Source organism: Delphinapterus leucas, chromosome 2, assembly GCF_059928025.1.
Source record: "Delphinapterus leucas isolate spDelLeu-1000000601 "Yukka" chromosome 2, BTC_Dleu_Yukka2, whole genome shotgun sequence".
NCBI lineage: Eukaryota > Metazoa > Chordata > Mammalia > Artiodactyla > Monodontidae > Delphinapterus > Delphinapterus leucas.
In genome coordinates this window covers 97,405,252-97,429,954 of record NC_143130.1, presented here as the reverse complement: position 1 = coordinate 97,429,954, position 24,703 = coordinate 97,405,252, and the positions used below count along the sequence as shown (strand labels likewise).

The 24,703-nt window shown below is 51.5% G+C and overlaps 4 protein-coding genes across 10 annotated transcripts in view; 2 read left to right on the top strand and 2 right to left on the bottom strand.

Moving 5' to 3' along the window:
• The window catches only part of RMDN3 (regulator of microtubule dynamics 3), a 41,485-nt gene extending 30,259 nt beyond the window's left edge, over nt 1-11,226 (bottom strand). Inside the window, exons 1-2 of one of the 4 annotated variants that reach the window (XM_022587446.2) lie at nt 1,741-11,226; nt 1,179-1,360 (exon numbers count right to left, since the gene is read on the bottom strand). In XM_022587446.2, coding sequence (XP_022443154.1) covers nt 1,179-1,353 — 175 coding nt within the window. In that variant the 5' untranslated portion in view covers nt 1,354-1,360; nt 1,741-11,226. Of the gene's footprint in view, nt 1-1,168 lie in introns of all 4 variants that reach the window. The other 3 variants (XM_089907345.1, XM_089907347.1, XM_089907346.1) reach the window with 3 other exon arrangements.
• Nucleotides 10,576-14,834, top strand: GCHFR (GTP cyclohydrolase I feedback regulator). The gene is made up of 3 exons (XM_022587444.3): nt 10,576-11,039; nt 12,803-12,897; nt 14,134-14,834. The coding sequence occupies exons 1-3, from the start codon at nt 11,004-11,006 to the stop codon at nt 14,255-14,257; spliced, it is 255 nt and encodes an 84-aa protein (XP_022443152.1). The 5' UTR covers nt 10,576-11,003; the 3' UTR covers nt 14,258-14,834.
• The window catches only part of DNAJC17 (DnaJ heat shock protein family (Hsp40) member C17), a 39,533-nt gene continuing 29,652 nt past the window's right edge, over nt 14,823-24,703 (bottom strand). The window contains exons 4-11 of one of the 3 annotated variants that reach the window (XR_016392117.1): nt 24,580-24,667; nt 22,761-22,852; nt 22,425-22,521; nt 21,778-21,821; nt 21,289-21,354; nt 20,673-20,753; nt 16,580-20,177; nt 14,823-15,016 (exon numbers count right to left, since the gene is read on the bottom strand). Coding sequence is in view for 2 of the 3 variants with exons in the window: in XM_089907348.1 (XP_089763474.1) it covers nt 20,181-20,753; nt 21,289-21,354; nt 21,778-21,821; nt 22,425-22,521; nt 22,761-22,852; nt 24,580-24,667 (960 nt within the window). In the remaining variant the exon portion in view is untranslated. Of the gene's footprint in view, nt 15,017-16,579; nt 20,754-21,288; nt 21,355-21,777; nt 21,822-22,424; nt 22,522-22,760; nt 22,853-24,579; nt 24,668-24,703 lie in introns of those variants that run through there. The other 2 variants (XM_022587442.2, XM_089907348.1) reach the window with 2 other exon arrangements.
• Nucleotides 17,323-24,703, top strand: part of C2H15orf62 (chromosome 2 C15orf62 homolog) — a 27,905-nt gene continuing 20,524 nt past the window's right edge. Inside the window, exons 1-3 of one of the 2 annotated variants that reach the window (XM_089907350.1) lie at nt 17,323-17,850; nt 23,557-23,788; nt 24,107-24,230. In XM_089907350.1, the coding sequence (XP_089763476.1) occupies nt 17,340-17,850; nt 23,557-23,788; nt 24,107-24,221 (858 nt within the window). In that variant the 5' untranslated portion in view covers nt 17,323-17,339 and the 3' untranslated portion in view covers nt 24,222-24,230. Of the gene's footprint in view, nt 17,851-23,556; nt 23,789-24,106; nt 24,231-24,703 lie in introns of those variants that run through there. The other variant, XM_089907349.1, reaches the window with a different exon arrangement.

Here is a 24,703-nt window from a genome sequence, read left to right as displayed (position 1 = left end):
TGACAGCTACCTAAGGCAAGTGGACTGGAAAATGTAAAAACAGAGAAGAAACCAGTAAGGCAGGACCCACAGTCCAAGCAAGCATAAAGCTGTTAAAGGAAATCTAGTAACAATCTAGGCCAGATTACAATACACACCCAACAGTGTTCCAGTAGGTAAAGCAAGAAAGATCCCTGGGAATGTGGCCACTTTCTCCCAACCTCAGCAGAAGAAACACTAGAGCTAAGAAATTACAAACAAAATACAAGGAAAAGAAAGGAAGGACAAGCACATTTGCAACACTAGGTTACTACCTAGTGCTATAAAATGCTGAAAAATGATTGCAATCTAAGGTGACAACTCTTTGAAGACTTCAAAAACGAACTTTTCCAAACCATCTGGCATTTGGTAATCAGAGGCAACACTTGTTCCCAATTAACACAGGGTGAGATGATTTGAATGCTCCTCTATCACACACACCTGGGAGTGGTTTGAACCAGCCCTAGATGCTTTGCTCCAATTAGTTAAGGAAAGTTTTTACAAAACTGAAAGCACTACCCATTTCAGCCGTGGCTGGCTCCCAGCCATATTCAGCTTCAATTGCAGTAAGTGCACTCCCAGCCCCATGCTGTGGAAAGTCCACAGGAACAGGTGACCAGGCCACTCAGGAGAGCAAGCAGCGCAGCAACTTGCTCTGTGACAGCCTCGGGAAAGTTACACAATCTTTTTCAATATCGACTTATAAGAAGGATTTTAAAAACTTGGCCTAGATAGTCTCCAAGGTGCCTGCAAAATTTAACACCTAATTTAATACATAAGCCTCAAAAAATTTTAATTCCTACAAGACTAGTTTTTCCTTTTACCTTCTTTTGGACTTTTCCTCTACTTATTAAACAGCTCACCCACACTAATCAAGTGCCTTTAATATATATATAGCACTCCTGTGGCCAGAACTAAACGTGAAAGCTAAGCCTTTTCGCAGTATACTTTCCTGCAATTACAGGAGAAAGACGACAGAAGAGGAAGACTGCTTTTCCTTTTCAATAAACTTTCCCCAAACGTGAAACTCTCGGGCCTCGCACCCACCCTCCTATTCCTTCCTCCGTTGTCCTGTCCCACAGATTCTGCTAAAGGCAGCCCCGACCCCAGGCCCACCCCTCAGCAGTCACTGAGGCCGGCCTCAAGAGACCGTCTCCTACCCTGGCGTCCAGGCTCTGAAGTCTGCATGTAGTCCAGGGAGCTGGGCTGCCTCTGGCTCTGGCCCCGTTTCCACCGCTGGCTGTAAAGGGCACATAGGAATCCAAGGCCCGCGGCGGTGCCCAGCAACAGTCCTAGCCCGGCGCGGGTGCCACCCAAGGCCCCCAGACTAGACATGCTGCACCTGCAGCCCGCGTGAGCCACCGAGAGCAAGCGAGCGAGGGAGGAGGAGAGATTCATGAGCGTGGTCCACCCACCTCCAAGGTTGAACCCCTGGAGATAATCTTGCCCAGACCCTGGACACCCACCACCCTCACCCTAGTCCCGACCCTAAGGTTTCTGCTAGCCCCGGACCTGGCTAACGCGCGGTTCAGCCGGCCCGGACGCAGCCTCCCCTCCAACACGCCCCCTAACCCTGATTCCGGAGTCAGGTTGCTGGGCCTCCAAACTCCTCCCCCAGCCTCACGACACTGCAGACCACAAACCCGCCGCCCTGACTGCAAACCCCTGGCCTCCCCGCCGCGCCATTCGAAGGCCCCCTGGCCTGTCAGGAGCTCAACTCACACTCCTACTCCGCCGCTCACTACTGCGGCACCGGCCGCCGCTTCGCGCTGTCAATGACCGTGACGTCATCAAACGGTGCCGACCGTCAGCCCCGCGCGCCTATAGGAAGGCGGGGTGAGAAGGTCACCGAGGCTCCGCCTCCGGCGCAGGGTTTTTTTCAGGGGGCGGGGCCACGGGCTCTGCCTGAGGGGAGAAACCTGCAGAGAGTAGGAAAGGGGATCCTAGAATGGGTTAGAAGCCGGGAAGAGGGGGAAAGCTGGGAGACCCCTTGGGCCGGATGCTAGAGCAGTAACCCCCACTGTCTGGCCAGCTGAGGTTCCATTTCCCTCCATTTACACCAGATTACTTAGTGTTCCCGGAATATGCTCCGCGTATTCACCCTTTCTAGCTTTTCGACTGCTTTCTGCCTAGAATGACCCTTTCTCTACCTGGAAAACGCGACCCCCCTCCCACCTTTCCTTAACACTGGGTCATAACTCAGACTTTGATTTCAGCTTAATTTGTTTACGCATTTTTACCCAAACCATTTACTAAGCACTAGACAATAGTGACTGGCATTTCAGATTAGAACTGATAAATTGTTGGTTATCCACAAGAGGTCCCTGAGTCCCCAGGGCCAGCTTCTGCCAGTTGAAACCTAAAAACTTTTATTGTAGATGCACACCCCATCATTAAAAAAAAATCTTAAACCTTACATTGTCGTTTTAACATTAATCAAGGACAGGGTTATAAAAACTTCTTTATTTCCAGAATGTAAATGAAATTCATTCCTCTAATGATAACACTTTTTAACATTTGGCTGAGGCTGAAACTTGGGTTTATCTCTGATTGCTTAAATTGGTTCAGATACCATTCAGGTTTTTTTGTTTTTAATCTGAGTTAATCATTTTTTTCTACCTACCTGTGGCCCATAGTTCCTTCTATAATTCTATTTTACTCCTGTGATTTTATGCAACTTATAATTTTAGAAACTAAAAAGACATGATTTTGTGCACTATGGTTCCAATTTTATCATCAGCATTCCTTAAAGTTAAATTTTAGTTTAGTGGGAGCTGAAATATCTAGACCAGTCCTTCCCAAATCCTTTACTAGATATTATTTATTCACTTTTTAATTGTGAGATATTTTACACATTTAAGAGACACTTGAGGACTTCCCTGGTGGCGCAATGGTTAAGAATCCACCTGCCAGGGCTTCCCTGGTGGCGCAGTGGTTGAGAGTCCGCCTGCCGATGCAGGGGACACGGGTTCGTGCCCCGGTCCGGGAAGATCCCACATGCCGCGGAGCGTCTGGACCCGTGAGCCATGGCCGCTGAGCCTGCGCGTCCTGCGCGTCCAGAGCCTGTGCTCCGCAACGGGAGAGGCCACAACAGTGAGAGGCCCGCATACCGCAAAAAAAAAAAAAAAAAAATCCACCTGCCAATGCAGGGGACATGGGTTCAAGCCCTGGTCAGGGAACTAAGATCCCACATACCACAGAGCAACTAAGCCCGTGTGCCACAACTACTGAAGCCCACGTGCCTACAGCCCGTGCTCTGCAACAAGAGAAGCCACCGCAATGAGAAGCCCGTGCACTGCAACGAAGAGTAGCCCCCACTCACCGCAACTAGAGAAAGCTCACATGGAGCAATGAAGACCCAACACAGCCAAAATTTAATTAATTAATTAATAATAATAAAGAGTACATTTGATGCATAGGTACATTGCAATGAATCACTGAAAAGCAATGAGGTACCCATCCCACTGCCTAAGGAACAGAACTTCACCAATACCTGCTACTCATTTTTAAGGACTCAGTTTGATTAGTACCTCTTGTGATACACTAAGAGATTAACTATGTTGTCTTGGTGGTGAGAAAGGAATGTTTTTAATATCTTTTCCATATTTTTCCTCATTTTTCTGAAATAAGCATGTATTTCTTTTCTAATAAGAAAAAATATTAACTTTACTTTAGAGGGAATAAAAACCCGTTTCCTCTGGGAAACTTTCCCAGACCACCATCTTAGTGGAATTAATCTTTTTATCTTTCTTTGCTCTTGAGGCTTGTTTACCTCTATTACACTTGGTTCCATGATTATTTGCTTTCTAGTCTGTCTACCCCACTGGGCTGCTCACTCTTCCCGGATAGAGTTCATGCCTGATTCATCCCCTATGCCTAGCAGAGCTCTAATGCAAAAGCCATCCATAAAAGTTGGAGAAAAGAAGAAAATAAAGAACGACCAATATCCAGCCCCTGCCACACTGACAATGCTTTTGTTACCAAACCAGGTTTGTTTGCGCAACGTGTGGCAAGCCAAATGCTGAGACACAGAGGTTTGCGGCAGAAAGATAATTTATTCACAAGGCAGCCAAGCCAGGAGACGGGAGAACAAATCTCAGATCCGCCTCTCTGAAGGTTTGAGCTATTTATGGGATAAAGAAGTAGTGTAGACTTAGGCATGGGGAAAGGTGATTAGAGGTAGGGAAAGGTGAGGTAAATGGTGTTTTGCGCAGGCGTATCTGGATTATATGCTTCTTCATGGGATGCATGTTCAAAAATGGAGGGGCTTAGTGTGATCTGAGAGTGGACTTTTGGCCTTCTTATGTCAAAAGGTTGTTCATTGGACACCTGTGAGGGCCCAGCTTTAGGGTCAGTGGTCCCAACCAGCCTTAGCCAGATTGAACTGACCAAGAGCTGATTCAAAGTTCTGAAAAAACAAATTAAGCCCCTGTTACTATAGCGACCCATACTTCAGAAGTGTTATCTGTAGGGGTGGTTAAGGAGTCTTGTGATATATTACCCAGGCTATGCGATGCCTGGAGGGTATGAAATTAAACAGGGTAAAAAAACAAATTAAAGGTAGCTTAATCTGTGAAGGTAGTTTACAAGCAGAGGGGTTTTTAACAAGCTGTTCCTTATCTGTTGTTCTGTAAAACGGGCTGAAGAATTTCTGCTAGTCACAAACCTCCGTTAACACTGCGGACAGTTTCATTTTCATAATGAAAGCCGAGTTGTAGAAGAACAATTTCTCCTCTTTTTACAGGGAAGGGAGATCTGCCAGATAAACTCGTGGCAAGGGGCGAGGCCAGATGGGAAAACCAAGTAGGGGAATTCATTTCCTCCTGGATATTAGAGATGTTATCCAGCGTGCATGCGTCTGCCAGGGGAATCAGCCGCGGGCTCGGTGATTCTGGATGGAGTGCTCTATCTTATGCTGCATCTGCAGACCAGTTTTGCAAATGTAATAAATCCCTGGCAGTCTGAGATAGGCACTGCCCTCCTGTCTCATCCCCACCCCTCAACAGCCCAGCCTGAGAGAAGAGAGTAGAGCAGACCCCAAACCCCTGTCCTGCTCTCTGCCCAGAACACGAGAGCCTTATGTACCTAGTTCTTTCAAGAGAGGCGACATATGCCTTGGGATGGTGGCCTTACCTCTTGTGTCTAACCTCTAATACGCTTGACACTTTAAAAAAAATTGTTCTTGTAAAATATTTAATGGCTACAAAATACTTATAATACATGTATAAAAATGGAGTACATTTATAACCCTTTGCACGCCGGTCCTAGTGTAAGAAAGAGAACATCATTTTTGTCTTTTAAGAACCCTGCGTTCGTTGTTTTGCGTATATTGAAGAATCCTTGCATCCCTGGGATAAATCCCACTTGATCATGGTGTATGATCTTTTTAATGTGTTGTTGGATTCTGTTTGCTACTATTTTGTTGAGGATTTTTGTGTCTATGTTCATCAGTGATATTCCTCCGTAATTTTCTTTTTTTGTGATACCTTTGTCTGATTTTGGTATCAGGGTGATGGTGGCCTTGCAGAACGAGTTTGGGAGTGTTCCTCCCTCTGCAATTTTTTGGAAGAGTTTGAGAAGGATAGGTGTTAACTCTTCTCTAAATTTCGATAGAATTCGCCTGTGAAGCCATCTGGTCCTGGACTTTTGTTTGCTGGAAGATGTTTAATTACAGTTTCAATTTCATTACCTGTGATTGGTCTGTTTACCATATTCACAAATTAAAGAATAAAAACCAGGGGCTTCCCTGGTGGCGCAGTGGTTTGGAGTCCACCTGCCAATGCAGGGGACACGGGTTCGAGCCCTGGTCTGGGAAGACCCCACATTAGTTGCTGTGGAGCAACTAAGCCTGTGCGCTACAACTACTGAGCCTGTGCTCTAGAGCCAGCGACGCCTGTGCTCTAGAGCCAGTGACTCTGCAACTTCTGAGACCGTGCACCACAACTGCTGAGGCCTGCGCACCTAGAGCCTGTGCTCCACAACAAGAGAAGCCACCTCAGTGAGAGAAGCCCACGCACCACAACGAAGAGGAGCCCCCGCTCGCCACAACTAGAGAAAGCCCACCTGCAGCAACGATAACCCAATGCAGCCATAAATAAATAAATAAATAATTTTAAAAAGAATAAAAACCATATGATCATCTCAATAGATGCAGAAAAAGCTTTTGACAAAATTCAACACCAATTTATAATAAAAACTCTCCAGAAAGTGGGCATAGAGGGAACCTACCTCAACATAATAAAGGCCACATACAACAAACCCACAGCAAACATCATTCTCAATGGTGAAAAACTGAAAGCATTTCCTCTAAGATCAGGAACAAGACAAGAATGTCCACTCTCGCCACTATTATTCAACATAGTATTGGAAGTCCTAGCCATGGCAATCAGAGAAGAAAAAGAAATAAAAGGAATACATATTGGGATAGAAAAAGTAAAACTCACTATTTGCAGATGACATGATACCATACATAGAAAATCCTAAAGATGCTGCCAGAAAACTACTAGAACTAATCAATGAATTGGGTAAGGTTGCAGGATACAAAATTAATGCACAGAAATCTCTTGCATTCCTATACATTAACAACCAAAGATCAGAAAGAGAAATTAAGGAAACAATCCCATTTACCAGCACAACAAAAAGAATGAAATACCTAGGAATAAACCTACCTAAGGAGGCAAAAGACCTGTACTCAGAAAACTATAAAACACTGATGAAAGAAATCAAAGATGACAGAAACAGATGGAGAGATACCATGTTCCTGGATTGGAAGGACCAATATTGTGAAAATGACTATACTACCCAAAGCAATCTACAAGTTCAATGCAATCCCTATCAAATTACCAATGGCATTTTTCACAGAATTAGAACAAAAAATTATACAATTTGTATGGAAACACAAAAGACCCCGAATAGCCAAAGCAATCTAGCGAAAGAAAAACGAAGCTGGATGAATCAGGCTCCCTGACTTCAGACTATACTACAAAGCTACAGTAATCAAGACAATATGGTACTGGCACAAAAACAGAAATATAAATCAACGGTACAGGATAGAAAGCCCAGAGATAAACCCACGTACCTATGGTCACCTAATCTATGACAAAGGAGGCAAGAATATACAATGAAGACAAGACAGTCTCTTCAATAAATGGTGCTGGGAAAACTGGGCAACTACATGTAAAATAATGAAATTAGAACACTACCTAACACCATACACAAAAATAAACTCAAAATGGATTAAAGAGGCTTCCCTGGTGGCGCAGTGGTTGAGAGTCCGCCTGCCGATGCAGGGGACACGGGTTTGTGCCCCGGTCCGGGAGGATCCCACATGCCGCGGAGCAGCTGGGCCCATGAGCCATGGCCACTGAGCCTGCGCGTCTGGAGCCTGTGCTCTGCAGTGGGAGAGGCCACAACAGTGAGAGGCCCGCGTACCGCAAAACAAACAAACAAAAAAAAAAGTACCAGTACTATTTAAGTTCCCTGCGTAACCTTCCATGATCTTGCCATCCTTACTCTTTATACCCCCTCCTAGATGTAACCACTGCCCTGAATTTTGTTTTTTATGTTCCCATTCATAAGTTTATTACACATGTACATATCAACTAAAAACATGTCAATTTTCATATTTTTCCATTTTATATACACGGGAGCATACTATCTGGATTCTTCAGCAACTTATTTATTTTTTGCTCAAGATTAGGAAAAGCATCCATATTTAATTTTCAATAATGTATAATTGTCTAATGAGTGAGTTTATTATGATTGTGGTTAGCAAATACCTTTTGAGTATTATATAAGTTGTTTCTAAATTTCTTTTTGCTATTATAAATAATTCTGTAATTTTTGTACCTGTATTCTTGTACATTGAGTTTATCTTGAGTTTTCTGTTTAAGCAATTATATTGTTTGAATAAAAAAACTCATTTATGAAAAAAAAACCCTACAAACAATAAATGCTGGAGAGGGTGTGGAGAAAAGGGAATCCTCTTACACTGATGGTAGGAATATAAATTGTTACAGCCACTGTGGAGAACAGTATGGAGGTTCCTTAAAAAACTAAAAATAGAACTACCATGTGACCCAGCAATCCCACTACTGGGCATATACCCTGAGAAAACCATAATTCAAAAAGACACATGCACCCCAATGTTCATTGGAGCTCTATTTACAATAGCCAGGACATGGAAGCAACGTAAGTGTCCATTGACAGATGAATGGATAAAGAAGATGTGGTACATATATATAATGGAATACTACTCAGGCATAGAAAGAAATGAAATTGAGTCATTTGTAGAGATGTGGATGGACCTAGAGTCTGTCATACAGAGTGAAGTAAGTCAGAAAGAGAAAAACAAATATATATTAACGCATATATGTGGAATCTAGAAAAATGGTACAGACGCACCTATTTACAGAGCAGGAATAGAAAGGCAGACGTAGAGAACGGACGTGTGGACACGGTGGGTGGGGAAGGGGAGGGTGGGATGAATTGGAAGATTAGGTTTGACACAAATACACTACCATGTGTAAAATAGCTAGCTAGTGGGAATCTGCTGTATAGCAGAGGCAGCTCAGCTCGGTGCTCTGTGATGGTCTACTTGGGTGGGATGTGGGGGGAGGGAGGTCCAAGAGGGAGGGGATGTGTGTATGCATATGGCTGATTCACTTCACTGTGCAGCAGAAACTAACACAACATTGTAAAGCAATTATACTCCAATCAAAAAAAACCCAAAACCCTGCATGTCTGTCTCCACTCCATCCCTTTCCCTTTTCTCAGAGGTAACCACTCCCCTGAATATTATATTTATCATTTCCTTTTCTTTTAAATCTGACCACGCATGTCTTTATCTCCGAACCATATACTGTTTAATTTTGCATGTTTGTGAGCTTTAGGTAAATAGAATTATTCTGTATTTTTCCAAGATTTGCTTTTTCATTCAGCATTTTCGTTGCTATAGTTTCCATTGTATGAATCAACCAAAAACTCCACTTTTGTTGGCCATAAAGTCTGTTTCCAGTTTTTTGCTTGTTACAAACAGTGCTATTATGAATATTCTTTTTTTTTAATATTCTTGTATGTGTATCCTGATGCGGTCAGTGAGTTCTCCTAGGTTTATCTAGGAGAGGTTTGGTGGGTCACAGTGATGCATGTCTTAAGCTTTACTAGACGATGCCGAATTGTTTTCCAAGGTGATCGTATCAGTCATAACAATCTGCAATCCCAACAGTAATGTTTCAATTGTTAGACATCTTCACCAATACACGATGCTTACACATTTTTATTTTTTGCAAATCTGTAAAGCAGTATCTCACTGGTTTAATATGCATTTCTGGGATTTCTAATGATATTGAACATCATGTTATAAGTTTATTGGCCATCTCCACTCTCTCTTTTGAAAAGTGCCTATTTGAGTCATTTGCCCATGTTTCTTCTATTGATTTATCTTTTTCTCCCTAATTTGTAAGAGTTCTTCATATGTCCTGGGCATTAATCGTTTGTCAGTTTAACAAATCCTTTGTTAATCTTGAACATGTCTTATCTCTCTAGCTAAACTGTTAGTCCTGGAGGTTGAGGATAGGGATAGAGAGTACAGAAAAATAAATTAGACCAGTAAGGATCCTTTAGGATTACAACTTCCTATTTCCCTTATACCTTTCTCCACATGGGTCAAAGTGCTGGAGGCACAGAGCGTACCCTTCAGTGAAGTGAAGATTTTTCAAGAGCCTGGGAGGGAAGGTTACAAGCTGGCTTTCTTTTGCTTTCTTTATCTTTTTCGTTTATTTTTTTGCTCCAAGTATTTTATTTTTTTATTGGGGTATAGTTGTTTTACAATGTTGTGTTAGTTTCTACTGTACATTGAAGTTCCCTGTGCTAAATAGCACGTTCTTGTTAGTTATCTATTTTATACATATTAATGTATGTATGTCAATCCCAGTCTCCCAATTCATCCCACTGTCTTGCTTTCTTTTTAAAGAACCAATCACAACAAGGCAGATAAAGAATGTTCAGTTGTCAGACTTTGATACATTCAGATGAAGGCGTGGACGCGTGGAGGTGAACTCGCTGCACTCTCTTTGGTGGCTGGTGCGCAGAAGTTTCTTTTGCCCCCAGGTGTTGCCTTGTGAGCTCTTACACGTGCGCTGAGTCTCTCCAGCTTCGCCGGAAACTCTCTGAACCGACGGCCAGATTCCGTTGGTTTAAGTCTCCAGGCCTGGCACTCAGCCAAGCGCTCAGTTCCTTTACAGATTTACCTACAAGGCCACAGAAATGCACGGTTCCGCCGCTGTACTAGGAATTACGGTCGGGAAGGCGGGAAAGCGCAGTGCACCCGAGGGGTCTCCTGCCTGTCTCCCGCGCGCTGAAGGAATCTCTGGAGAACGTGTCTCGGGGCCGGGAAGTGGGGATCCGCTAAACATTTTAGAGGCCTTCCGCGGGTGGGGTGGGCAGGAGCTTGGGAGGCCTCAGTGGGGTAGCCGTTTGCACCCTGCTCTGATTCACAGGGAAGGGGGCGGGGACCAGGAGGACTTTGGAATCTGTTACCGAAGGTGTTGCAGTAACAGGGCGCAAAGTCAACACGCGCGCAGGGCGCCACGGCCCGCCGCAGCCGGCAGAGCCCGGCGGGCCACCCCGGCCTCCGGTCCGGGGCTGGGGGAGCGACACCCCGCCCTCGCCCGCGCCCAACACAGATCCCGCCTCGCCTCCGGACGACCCGCGGAAGCGTCGGCGGAAACCAAGGGTCTCAGGGCGCTGCCCTACCGCTGGGGGCGGGTCTCGAATCGCCGAGCTCCGGGGCGTGTCACGGGCGCCAGCTCCTGATTGGCCGGCCGAGGCGGTAACGGGCCAGGAGCTGCTGGATTGGCGCAGCCGGAGGCCAGAGCAGGAGTAACTGGACTCCAGGTGGCCGGTCGCAGTCCCGGAGCCCGAGGGGCTGGCGTCTGCGCCGGGCCCAAAGTCTAGGGAGAGATCCTGACCGGGACGCGCGCACCATGCCCTACCTGCTCATCAGCACCCAGATCCGCATGGTGAGTACCCGCTGGCCAGCCCTGGGAGTTGGCGTTCGGCCCGGGTCAGGGGTGGGGGGGGCGCTGCAGACCGCATCTCGGCGCCTCCCTCCCGGGCGACGCCCGCGCGTGGCCGGACCCGGAAGCCGCCCGGAACACGCCCCCCTGGGCGGCCGGGAGGGAGGCTGGGTCTTGGACTTAACCTGGATCCAGGGACTCAGAGAGCTCTGGCAGCCCGGCGACTCCAGCGCCGCGAAGGGGGCCAGGTGAGTGCGTCCCCACCACCCAGCGAGCTCCGGGCGCCTGTGGCTCCGGTCCTACCTGCCTGCGGGAGGTCAGGAGCCTTTGGGAGGGACCCAGGAAGTCCTGGTCTCACATGTGCAGCACCCACTGCCCCACACAGAGCCACTCTGCCAGGGAGTGGGGAGTGGGAGTGGACTAACCTGAGGGAGAGAGGTTTGTTAAAGGATGTGCTAAGACGCCAAGACCCCTGTGCCGAGTGGCCCAGTAGCTACACCCTTAGGCATTTACAGGAAGAGCTCTCCTGAGACCTTAGAAAAGGAAGAGAAGAAAAAACCCGAGACAGCCCATGGGGTTAGAGATGGGAGAACACCATTCAACAGTCAGAAACCACGCCCCTTTCCCTGGGCGCAGTTTCCTCTGCAAAAAGAAGGTGCTGGTTGCTCTATGAGTCCCCATTTGGCTTCAGAATAATATGACCGGGTCCCCAACCTGGGTAGCAGGATGCTCCTCTGCCCCTTCCCACTCCCCAGTGCTTGGGTGATCCATCAGAGGGTACACAGCTCCCTTGGGATGCAGGAAATAACAGATGGGCTCACCACTGGGCAGGAGAGGTCTCGGCAGTGCCACAGGGCAGTGGTTTAAGAACCAGTCAGCTGTGCAGTTGTTAAAATGTAGACTCCTGGACCCCTTCCCAGACCTCCGGAAGCACTCTGGAAGCCTGGGGCTTGGGAATTCAGTGCTCCTCAAGCAACTTAAAAAAATAAGTTTCATTGATATATTATACATATCACGACAGAATTCACCAAAGTGTACAATTCAATGGTGATGGGGTTTTTGTTTTTTAGCTTGCTCAGAGTTGTGCATCCATCACCATAGGCAATTTTAGAACATTTCTATCACCTTACAAAGAAACCCTGTACCCATACCCTGTCCCTAGCAGTCACTCATTTCCCCCGGGCCCCTCAGCCCTAGGTAACCACCCGTCTACTTTTCGTTGTAATATGTGGTCTTTGGCCTCTTTCACTTACGTGATGTTTTCAAGGTTCATCCATATTGTAGCACACATCGATACTTGTTCCTTTTTATTGTCAAATAAAATTCCATTGAATGGCTATACCACATTTTATTTATCCTCTGATCAGTTGACAAACATTTAGGTTGTTTCCACTTTCTGGTTATTATGAATAACGCTACTGTGAACATTCGTGCGCAAGTTTTTGTGTGGACATGTTCTCATTTCTCTGTTCTCCAGCCTATTCTGACACACAGATATAGGTGGTGGTGCCTGGCGTGAAGGTGCCAGTAGTTGGGCATTGCCCAGCCCGGCCTAGAGGGTGCAGGGAGGCCCCGCATGGCTCAGCCTGATCACTGATGGACTCCACCCCTTCCCAGCTTGTGTTTAGCGCCCAAGATTCCTTTCCTCTCCCTCCAGTCTTTAACTGAAGCGGGCTCAGAGCCAGCAGGCGGGGGAGGAAGGAGAGGCGAGACAGCTCACCTCTGCCTGGCAGCCAGCCAAGCAGCCGCTGTGACTTACCTTGCAGGAGGTGGGCCCCACCATGGTGGGCGATGAGCACTCCGATCCAGAACTGATGCGGCATCTGGGGGCCTCAAAAAGAAGCGTCCTGGGAAACAATTTGTAAGTAGTAGCATTCCTAAGGATCTTCTCCTTGCCAGCCCCTAGACTTGTCTCTGTTCCTTTTACACAACAGGACAATGCCACTGCCTAGCCTCAGGACCCCTCTGCCTGCATCCTGGGGATCTGTCCTCTGTAGGCTTTCTCTGAGAGCTTTCCCACTGGCCCTCCCTTCACAAGGGAGCCCCTGGACAAAGTCCCAGGACAGAGTCTGGTTCCCTGAGTATAGGACTCTGCAAGTGGACTGCTCCTTGCCCTGCCCTTTCATCTCTAAACTGGATCCGATCAAGGCAAAGACAAGCACAGAGAAAGGCTTCTGTCTTGAAGAGATGGCTAAGTAACAAAGCTCAGCCCTAGAAACAGGGAGAAGGGAGCCTGGGTCCTGCTTCCAGTTCAGCTGCTGCCTGGGGACTTAGCCACTTCCCTTGGCATCCTTCACACCAGCCCCAAGTCTAAAGTGATTCATGCTTCCTTTTCTGCCCTTCACCCCTTCCTGCCATAGGCAGGGAGAACTCTGGCTACACAGGCTCAAACTCCTGAGAAGGGTCACCAGAGTGCACCCCAGTTAGAAGAAGGGAAAGAGGAGGCGAGCTGGCTGTAGCCCCCTGGTCAGGGTTGGAGGGCAGAAGCCAACACCATGCCATCCCTTTGCCATAAGGCTTTTGTCTCTCAGATGCCCAGCCTGGGGCTTCAGCCCTTTATCTACTTGATGGCCCTTCAGAATCAATTAACCCTGAAAGAAGGGAAACCAGGCATTCTCCATCCTAGGCAGTGGCACTCAGAGCCAGGAGCTCTTGGGGGCCAAACTTATTGCTCCACCACTACAGGACAGCCAGGCAGCAAGAGGGCAGAGGCCTGGGGGAGGGTCCCAGGGAGAGCAGGCCGCTCCTGCTGAATGGGCAGTGGCCCAGGGCACATGGAGCTGTTGTCAGACTCATGCCGGTTCTACTCTCTGGATGACATTGGGAAAACTGCTTTACTCCTCTCTTTTCTCACTTATAAAATGGGAACAATAACAGTACCTTCCTTAGGTTGTTGGGAGGAATAAATGAGATGATGCAAAGAGCTTAGTAGATGAGGGGCAGGGAATGTGTACTCAGCCTGGCACCCAGAAGTCACCCAGCAAACGTCAGTCCCTGTTAGGAGTACTCCTGACCAGGCCTAGTCTGCAGCAGATACTAGCTTGGTACGCAGGGCTGTGCTGTGTACTCCCTCACGCCACCCTCCTTCTCTTCGCAGTTGTGAGTACTACGTCAATGACCCTCCTCGAATAGTCCTTGACAAGCTGGAGCGCAGAGGCTTCCGTGTGCTGAGCATGACAGGGGTGGGCCAGACGTTGGTGTGGTGCCTGCACAAGGAGTGACCCTCCCACGCTGAGGAGCTGCAGTCACCCCTTCTCTGGAGTGGTTGCCATGGGCCCCGACCCCAGGACCCTGCCTCACTCACCGCCCTGCCCATTCTTCCCAAGTCGTCATTTTCCTCGGCCCAGCACCACTGGGCAATGAACGGCCTTCTCCGAAACCTGCCTCAGCCAGTGGGGGGGCAGGGCCCCTGGCCCTGGTGCCCCCAGCTGCCCCTCCAGCTTCAGGCCTGGCACGGGCCCTGGAGGAGGCCGTGTTCTGTGGCAGGCTGAGGAGCTGGCAAGAGCCAGGCTGCCCCTGGCAGGGATCTGGGTGCCCCCGCGGAGCATGGCTCCAGGACTGGGCGTGTGGGTCCTGCGTAGCTAGTCCAAGCCAGTAAAGGGCTGTGATGAGTGGCTGCTCCTCTGCTCTGCTGGCCACTGACTCTCACCGTGTGGAGCGCCTCCCTGGGAGGGAGAGCCAGGCCTGGGTGGAGCCCTCCGAGGCAGAACCCAGAAACCAGGGTCATGCTTGGGCAGGCCCACACCCTACACCTATGTATGCAATAGAGGTAGACTCTTAAAAAAAAAAAAAAAAAAAAAGTTTATTGGTGACGTTTAAGAAAAGGGCTGTGGGATGGGAGGGCTGGAGGCAGGAGGCTACGTGGGCTGCCCAGCCTGGTCCTCCTGCTGCATCTGGGCGATCAGCTGCTGCCTCTCAGCTGCCTGGCGCATACGCATCATGACGAGGCTCTCATAGTCCCTCTCAGACCGCACAGAACCCTGGGGGGACAGAGGGAGGACACGGAGGCGTCAGGGCGGCGGGGCACAGCCCCACGGATTCCAGACTCGGAGGACAGGGCCTAGGCAGAGCCGCCGCCAAGAGTCGAGGAGGGAGGATGCCCAGGAAGGGAAGGACCCTGGAACATCCTGCAATCCCAACTCACCCATGTCCCTTCAGAGCAAGCAGGCCTTTGGCCCCAGGCCAGCTTCTCAGCTGGCTCCCCTTCAGCCCATCTCAAGCAGCTATCACCCCGCCCCACCTCCCCTTTCCCAGGCCCTTCCTCATGCTCAGGTGAATCAGGTGAATCACTTCCTCATGCTCTAGCCAGGTGAATCACTTCCTCATGCTCTAGCCAGGCCCTCATCCCTTCATTTCCTCCACCCCATGGCTTCTGCTTCTCACAAGTTACCAGTGAAGGGGGGTTGTCAGAGGCACAGAAATACACTCCACTCTGCCAGGTGGAGGTGAGAGCATTGACCCCTCCCAGCTGCCCACCCTCCCTGTGGTCTGGCTCCTGCTGAGGATGCACAGGGAGCCCTACCCTACACACAGCCTCACTCAGCCCCACCCTAGAAGGAGAGAGAAACAAGCATGAGGCCAGCTTGCCTCCTAAAAATACACACTAGGGCTCCTGGAGGGCAGGGCCCGTGGCTTTTTCTTTTATGATCTTGCCCGCACAGTGAGGGGGACTGAACGGTGCAATATTTTCATAATCAAAATAATAAATGACCACCTCAGTGGGCCAAGGCTGTGGGGTGGAGAGGCAGCTCTACAGGAGAGCCCTGAGCCGCCAACGCCATGCCCTGATAAGGTCTGCAGTGGCACTTAAATCATTTCCTCCCTCTGTGCAGCTGAAGCTGCATGAAGAAGTATGAAGCCCACCAGAGTTGGCACAGAAGGGAGCCAGGCCAGGGGGGCTGCACAGTAGAGCTGCTGAGGCCTGCTTCGCAGTACCCCAAGCTGATGCGCCTTCGTGGAACAGGACAGGAAAAAAGTTCGGTGGTCAGTGACCCGGGGAATTAGAAGGGAGTGGCTGGGGTTAAGATGCCAGGCCCTGGCCAACTGGTTTGGAGTCAGGGGTGTACAGAACCAGGAAGTGTTACCCAGCCCAGATCCCCCTGCCCTTCCCGACAGCCCCACGCCTCCTCCCAGGCCTCCGCAGTTCCTAGGAGAATTGCCCTCCCAGCCAGGCCCACCTCCTAGCCTTGACCCAGCCCCTTCCCCAGAGGCAGGACCCCAAATGAGGCCCAGGCAGCCCCACAGGAAGGCAGGACACTGGCTCTCAAATGTCCTTTCCTGCCCTGAGGCTATCTGGGAAAATCCAGGAAGGCTGAGGAAATGGGAGCAGCCAGGCTTGCTGTCAGGCCAAGGGGAGGGCAATTCTCCCCCCGCCCAAGGTAATGCTGCTCTGCTGAGAAAACTTGAAGTCACCCTCAGCACACCCCGAACCTGGCCCTGGGAGGAGCCAGCCCTTTATAGGCACAGGGCCCCGTTAACACACCCTCTGCCTCCTTCCTTCCCCCCATCCCTGCAGGCTCTGCTAATGAGGGCCAGTCACTCACACCAGCGGCAGGCCTCTTCCTTCCCCAGCAGTCGTTCCACACGCCTGCCTTTCAATTAGCTCCCACCTCCCGGAGCTCCTCACCCCACACCCACGGGGGCTGGGGGGCCAGGCCTGCCCGCAAGGGCGCAGGGCGTTGGGCTGTGGAGGAAGAGGTGGCAGCGTGGTGACACACAAGGCAGGGCTGCCCCAGACGGTCCCCAGAGGAATGTTAGGCTCCCCGGTGCCCCGGGGCGTTGCCGCTGCCCCAATCCCTGCCTGCGGAAGCTGCAATTACCTCAGAGCACGAGACCAGCCTCCCACCTGACTGAGTCAGCCGAAGACAACAACACGTCTCCACCGCCACACACTGGCACAAACAGCCAAGCCACTAATCAGTCTGGGAGCCAGCGGCGGAGAGGCCAGCCCCCGCAGGGCCAGGAGCCACCCCGGGTCACGCAGCAGCTGCCCTAGCTCCGGCTCCACGGAGTGGAGTGCTGTTTCTTCCTCCTGGGGTTTTTCCACTGCCCTATCAAGTAACCAGGCCACTCCTGTCCCTCTGGGAAACTCCCGTCGCCAGGAACGCTCAGCTTTTTCGGCTCTCCTGGACTCGCGTACGCAGGTCCCTGCTGAGCAGAAACCCGGAGGCCTCTGCTTCTGCCAGCGAAGGCTGCCTCCCTGATTCTCGCCGTTCACTGCTCCAGCGGGACCAGATGGCCCCCAGCTGCCCTTGAACCGGGCTTCTGAGGTACCAGGCTTGTCTGCTGGCTCCCTGGGGCCCCATGGAGATCTGGCGGAAAGGCTCCTTCCGCAGCGCCTCCTTCTTCAAGCGGCTGAGCCTGCGGCGGCCGCGGAGACTGCGGCGACAGGGCAGCGTGCTCAGCCAGGCCAGCACGGCTGGAGGGGACCACGAGGAGTACAGCAACCGGGAGGTCGTCCGGGAGCTGCGAGGGAGGCCAGATGGCCGGCGCCTGCCACTGTGGGGGGACGAGCAGCCCCGGGCCACCCTGCTGGCCCCGCCCAAACCCCCGCGCCTCTACCGAGAAAGCTCCAGCTGCCCCAACATCCTGGAGTCCCCGTCCACCTACACTGCAACCTACTCTGCCACCCTGCCCTCCGCGCTCTCCGTGGCGGACGCCCTCTACCAATACTCTGACGAGGACCTTTCGGACACGCCCCCCTTCCAGAGGACACCTGCTCCAGACCTCAGCGATCCCTTCTTCTCCTTCAAAGTTGACCTAGGGATTTCACTTCTTGAGGAAGTTCTACAGATGCTGAGGGAGCAATTTCCCAGTGAGCCCAGCTTCTGAATGGGGGGAGGGTGGCCAGAGGTGGGTGAAAGAGCCAGAAGTCTGGGGACCCAGAGAAGGAAGGGACAGTCGTGGATTAAGGTAGGGATAGGAATCCAGGTCCCTGCCTTCCCTCTGGGTCCTGAACAGTTCTCTGAGTCACCCCAGAGTGGAGGGACAGAGGTACAGAGGCAAGCTGGAAATGTGAGGGGGACACCTGCTGGCAGGAGCCCTGAAGGCAGCTAGCTAGGCTGGGAAAGGAAGGCCACACCTGCAACCACAGGGACCAGGCAGAGGCCAGCAGAGAGGGAGGGAGGCATAAGGGGTGAGTCCAGGAGCGGAGGACGTGCAGACTGGGCACGACAGATGGGTGCCCTGCGCCAGCTCCCTCTGAAGCCACTGTCAACAGAACGAGGTTACAGGACAGGTCTGGGCAAAAGTGGTCCAATCCAGGCTGGAGAGGAAAGTGGGAGACCTAAGGGGAGAGGGATGAAACAGGCGTGACCTTGTACAGTATGGTAGCCACTAGCTGCACGTGGCTGTTTAACTGAAATTAAATACAATTAAAAATTCAGCCCTCAGTCACACTAGCCACGTTTCAGGTGCTCGACAGCCACATATGACTAACGGCTACCACACTGGACAATGCAGAGTGAACGTTAACATCACTGGAGAAAGTTCTACTGGGCAGCACAGGCCTAGACCATGGCCTGGGGCCTGGTGGGGGGAAGGGGGAAGCATATGGGGCCTGCAAGGGAAGGGAGGGGCTGACAGAGTAGGAAGAGTGAGGCAGGTAGAGATACACGTGTAACTCTGGAAAAACGCCAAACAAATCACTAGCGGAAAAGGGGGCATGAGAGACTCAAAGTGCCAGTACAGCTGCCCGGAGCACAAGCACTCCCTGGTGCCCAAGGAGGGAGGCTCTGGGGAATGCCAGGCACAGACAGCTTGCGAAAGGGGGCTGTGGGGAATTCCCAGAATTATTAGTGACGAGACCCTTGGGAAATGCAACAAAAAACAGTGGCAGGTTTCCCTCCTTCCTGCGCCCATGAGAATATGGGAGGGAGGACTGGATCAGGGACAGACACGAAGCTCAGAGCTGTTACAATGAAGAGGCAAGCTGGTCTCCAGAATCCTCACCAGGACTGAGGAACTTTGCTTTGCTCAAAACCTCTGACAACGGGGCTACGACCCCACCCTGAGGCCTGGCCAGAAGACTTGGAGCAGAGCCCAGTTGGCCGCATGAGCTTCTGACACCCCAGGCCTTTCCAGGTGTGGCAGAGGGGGAAGGGAAGCCTGGACACACAGCACCTCCACAACCCAAACCTGTGGCCTCCCCCTTCCCTCCTCTTGTGTGGCTGTGCTGAACTGAAAGCCCCCGTGGGATGGTGATAAAGAGAGCTCTTTGTAACACAGCCTATGGAGTGCCGTCTGGGGCTCTGAAATGCTGGGCCTTAACCGTGGGGAAACAGTCTCTAAAGAAGGATCCCAAGTCAAGCTCAGACCAGGTCCTTTGCCTCCTCTGTCCAGGGTCTGGGACACACTCTAGAGAGCTCCCCATCCTCACGGCCAGGTGAGGGGCGTGGTGGCGGGGTGCCTGAGGCAATGGGAGTGGAGCCCTTGCTGACCCGTGGAGCGGAACAGAAGCCTTCGTGGAGCTGCGAGGACTAAGAGCCGGTGTTGGGCGTGTGTCAGCTCAAGTGCATGCTTTACCACAAGTCGGGCACCAGGCAGCACTTCAGTGTCGGCAGGGTAGCCAGTGTTATTTCTAAAGAGGAGATATTGCCTCTTGACATTAGGTCCCCATCTGGGACAGCCATGGACACACCTGGAAGGAAGTTGGGGAAGGAAGCAGCCACCCTCATCACCGGCCCCTTCCCTGAAGCACCAGGTCATCTCAGCGCCAAATGCTTCACACTGCAACCAAGCGACCCGCAGGCCAGGACAATGCCTTTGGGTGATGATGAGAGACCCCAAAGGGGACCAGAACATGGAAAATAAGGTCTAAGAGGTCTACATAGGGTGGGCCCCGCTGGCACTCAGAGAGGAAAGGGGATCAGCAAGGAATCACAGTCCTCCTGCTTGGATTGGCGGACCTGCCAATCTCTCCATATTCCTGATGACTGGGATATGCGAGGAAAGGGCCCTGAGAAGAGCCCAAACAGGAAGAGATGCCCCGAAGCCTGAGCAGGCCCAGCTGTGTGAGGCCTGGCTCCTTACCTGGGACAGTCCTGGGTGGTTAGGGCCCATTGTGCTCTGGGGCCGTCCCTCCAACCAGGAAATCTTCAGAGGGTTATCGACTAGGCCCACTTCATTCTGGACAGCCAGCTCCTGTCAAATACAGCATCCGGTCCTGGTCCCATCACTCCAGTCGGCTACAAAGTAGCTCTCGCTACCCCCACAGAAAGAACCAGAACCAGCGCTCTCATCCTCCAAGCAAAGCACAGCAAACTTCATACAATGGTGTGCTGAAGCTCTGACCTTCCTTGTGCGCCACGTGAGCTTTCTGACTGGGGAGTGGGGGAAGGGGAGAAGGCAGTGCGAGGGCTCCAACCTGGAGGCGTGCTGGCTTCCAGGGGAAGGTGGAGGGTGTGGAGCCAGGCAGCAGGAAATGAAGCCATCCCCGGAATATTCTCCTGTCCATCCCTTCACTCGCTGTGCCTCTACTCCTGGGAGCTGGAGGGGCTCTGGGAAATCTTGGCTCTGAGCTGGCCCAGAGATCCCTGGGGACTGTGGACACCTAAGCTCAGAGGGCCTACAGAACTGGATTCCTCCCCTGGAAAGGCAGGGCTGTCGGTAGCCCCCAAAGCCCCACATAGCACTCACCGCAGCCTTGATGGTTGCAAACTCCACCACGGCGGTGCCTGCCTTCTTACTGGACAGTACCAGGTTGAGCACCTCTCCGTACTGTGAGGATAAGGGGGTCCTGGTAAGCGTGGCTCAGCCTTCAGGATGGCCCAGCTCACACCAGAGACAAGCCTGAGCCACCCAGAGGCCACTAGGCCATTTTTAGCTGGGGTATAACCTCTCATTGCTAGGTTCAACCAGAAAGGGGATATCAGAGATGGGAAAGAAAGGTTCCCCCGCCCCTCGGGAATGCAGAGGACAGCAAAGGAGAGCTTGGCAGACGTGGGAATTTAGACAAGCAGAGACGCACAGCTGCCTCAGCAACTGAAGGAGGTGAAGAGGATGGGGCTTTGGTGCCAGACAATAGCCTCCTCTCGCCCCAAAAATGCAGCCAAGCCCTTTGCTTCTAAGGATGGCAAGGGAAGGGGCACATGGCAACATGAGTGACTGGAAGGCCGTGGCCTGGGGAGAAGGTCCATGACACAGAAAAAAAAGGCAGGTAGAGATGGGAAGGAAGGTTAGGCCTGGAGATCCTGGGGTTTGGGCTGAGGTGGGGCCTGAGATGATGGGTTAGGGGGAAGTCAGCAGGGCAGACCTTTTGAAAAAGCCGCAGGAGGACATCTCTGGAATAGCCGCCTTGTGACTTGCTCTTCCACTTGAGCTGAAAAGATAGCAGTGGGTGTCACCATTGAACACTGACTTCTCAACAGAACCAGACCCTGCACGTGAGCTTTACAGTCTGAGCAGACAACCCCCTTCAAAGTACTGGTAATCTAAGGAGCACCCCCCAAAATGCATTCCCCTTGAAAACAGGCAGGTGGCCTGCTCATCCACAGCTACGCTTCCAGCCCTGTAAGATGCTCTCCTTCGAGGGCCTCAGGGAGGGCTGCCCTGCAGCCTTTCACGGCCAGCTCTGAGAGGCCATCCTGATGCCCAGGCAGTGGGAAGATGGAAGGATGGGATGTGGGTAGTGGTGTGGCTCCCAGAGATCCAGCGTCCCCGCCAGAAGCACCTGTGCCCATGGAAGCATCTGTTCTGCTGAGAGGAGATGGTGTGAGGTGGCCCGTAGATCCGCAGAGCTCACCTTTAGCTTGGGGGTTCCTTTGCTTTCAGGATTTTCTGCCATTCCTAGAAAATTTAGGAAAATTAGCAAGGTAGAATATGATGGAATCAGAGGTTCTCTTTCCCAAAGGAGACACAGCCCAGGGCCAAAGGACCTAGAAAAGATCACTCCTGACCAAGGGCAGTATTTGCCCCACCCTGCTGTGGAGCCTGGTAGGGCAAGTAGAGGCAATCCCACCCCAACCCTGAGGAGCTGTCACCTTGGGACAGCTGCCCAGCTGCCTGCTGAAGGCCATGGTCAGCACTCTGCCAACGAAGGGCTATGAACACCTACGGGGGGCAGAAGGTAGAGGTATAGACCACACAATTCTACTGAAACAAAGTACCCCAGAGCCTTCCCTGCCCCGCCCTGGTGATCTGCTCCAAAATAGAGCCAGCTCTGCTTGGGACTAAGATAAATGGGGCCAGGAGATCGCAGGTAGAGTGAAAATCCAATAGGCCTCAGAGAACTGGTAAGAAGAGACAGGTGGCATGTGTCCAAGTGGGGTGCCCAGGGGGTTCCAGCAGGTGGAAGCTTCCAGAACAACTTCCCTGAGCAGCCACTGTGGCCACTCTGGGCATCAAGAGCTGCCTCAGAGTGGGAAGCAGGTTTGGGGGACGGACTCTCACCTCTCAACCTCTGTTCCCGTTCCTGGCGTATCTGCTCCTGGATCACCCTCTGCTGCTCCTCCAGCTGCCGGGAACCCTCTTCTCGCAGGCGTTTGATCTGTAGAGTGGGAGTTGGGGAGGGTGACAGTTCTGTGCAGATCCAGTTCCAGGTTGGCTCACCTTGCAAAGGTCCCTGGGACATTCCACCTGCAAGCTAGGCTCAGCAACCTGCAGGTGGGACAGATCACCCAGATCCCACAGAAGAAAGTGGAAATGGCATGCCCTCTCCAGCCACAGCAACCCCTTTGCTCCACCAGCCTCCTCCCCCTCAGATGGCTGCAGTGCCTGGACGCTCACCTCTTGCTCTAGTGTTCCAGTGCTCCGGCTCTCCTCCTCCTCCTCCTCGTCGCTGCCGTGGGCCTGGGCCTGCCGCTCCCGGGCCTCCAGGTCTACGAACAAGGGTTGAATGACCCAATGTCTGGTCTAAGCAGTTTCTACATGGCCCCAGCCTACCAGGCTCTGGCTGCTTCCCCAAAGTCTCACACAGCATGAACCTATACAGTAACTCTGGCCCCTCCCTCAATCCCCATGTGCTCCCAAATTAATTTCCATTGAGAAAAGTCCTAACAAGGAAGAGAATAGGATCCAGCTGAGTGGCTGGGGTCTGGAAAAGTTAAAGCAGCTCACGCTGACCAAGCTGGTTCTCCAAACAGTGAACAAGGTGTGGGTGGGTGCTTATGTCAGCAGCCCAGGGCCACGGGTCAGGGCTGCCAGTGGGTGGAGCTCCTGGCCTCTGTTCCTGTGGTTTGGCACCACAGCCTGACCTGTGACCTTGCCATGGCTTTGATGCTCTTCCCACCACTGAGCTTGAGTTCCCACAGAATCTTCTTTTTTTTTTTTGGCTGCATTGGGTCTTCATTGCTGCGCGCAGGCTTTCTCTAGTTGTGGCGAGCAGGGGCTACTCTTCGTTGCAGTGCGCGGGCTTCTCATTGCGGTGGCTTCTCATGTTGCGGAGCACGGGCTCTAGGCGTGTGGGCTTCAGTAGTTGTGGCTTGCGGGCTCTAGAGCGCAGGCTCAGTAGTTGTGACGCACGGGCTTTGTTGCTCCACGGCATGTGCACTAGGGATTGAACCCGTGTCCCCTGCATTGGCAGACGGATTCTTAACCACCGCGCCACCAGGGAAGTCTCACAGTGGAATCTTCTACCTCCCCCCTCAACTCACATTTACCAAGCCTCACTGTGGACCCGGCTACAACGGCTCCTACAGGGATGGCAGCCACCATGCAAGGACATCACCCCAGGTCCTGGAGCCTTCCCACCTTCCAAGAGAAACCTGCTTGTGGCCCTGTCCCAGGCCAGCTGCTGTGACAAATGCTTCTTTCAGGTCTGGGACACACCACTTTGTTTTCTGTTCACTTTATTTACCTAAACTCTTCAGGTTTGTTTGTTTTTGATGGATGTACTGGGATGGTATATGTACATAATAAATATATGGATGTGAAGCAGGCAAGAGGAAGGGGAGAAAAATCGAGTAAAGCATGCTTGGACCAATCTTATGGGGGTGATGAAAATGTTCTAAAATTGATTTAGAGTCATAGTTGCACCATTTGGTAAATTTACTAAAAATCACTGAATTGTTCACTTGAAATGGGTGGACGATATGATATACAAAATATATGTCAATAAAGCTGTTTCTTAAAAGACAAACGCCTGGATCTCTTTGGATTCTTCTGAGAGGATTTCACGGAGTGAAAGCTCTGTGCAGAGCTGGGACGAATGAAGAAGATCCAGGACGGCGTGGCCAACAAGAACGCTGACGGTACTCATGCTGTGTGGGTTCAAATCCTGGCTCCAGCAAGTTCTTATCCTTTTGGTGCCTTAGCCTCTTTTGTCTATAAAAAGTGGGTTTCATAACACCCAGCTCCTTGGATAGTTGTAATAATTAAAGGAGGCACTAAAACATCTGTCACAGCACTTAGCTAATAGCACACCTAGTCACTGTTATTATTCCTATGACTGTCCTTTAGGAGCCACCCCTGAGAACAGGGTTCTGCCCAGAGCCGGGGCCGCCAAGCTCTGAGTTGCTGGAACTGAAGCTGCAGGAGGAAAGGTGGGGGAGCTGCAGGAAAGCGGTCCAGGGAAACTGCAGGCTACCAGCACCACGATGTCACCTACCAAGCTTCACTTTCTTCCTTCTCTCATCAAGTTTCTGGGTCCTCTCTGCTGCCTGCTTCTTGGCTTTCCTGACCTTGTCATATGCAGCCTGGCAGAAGAAAGGAACACAGAGGAGCAGTCAGCC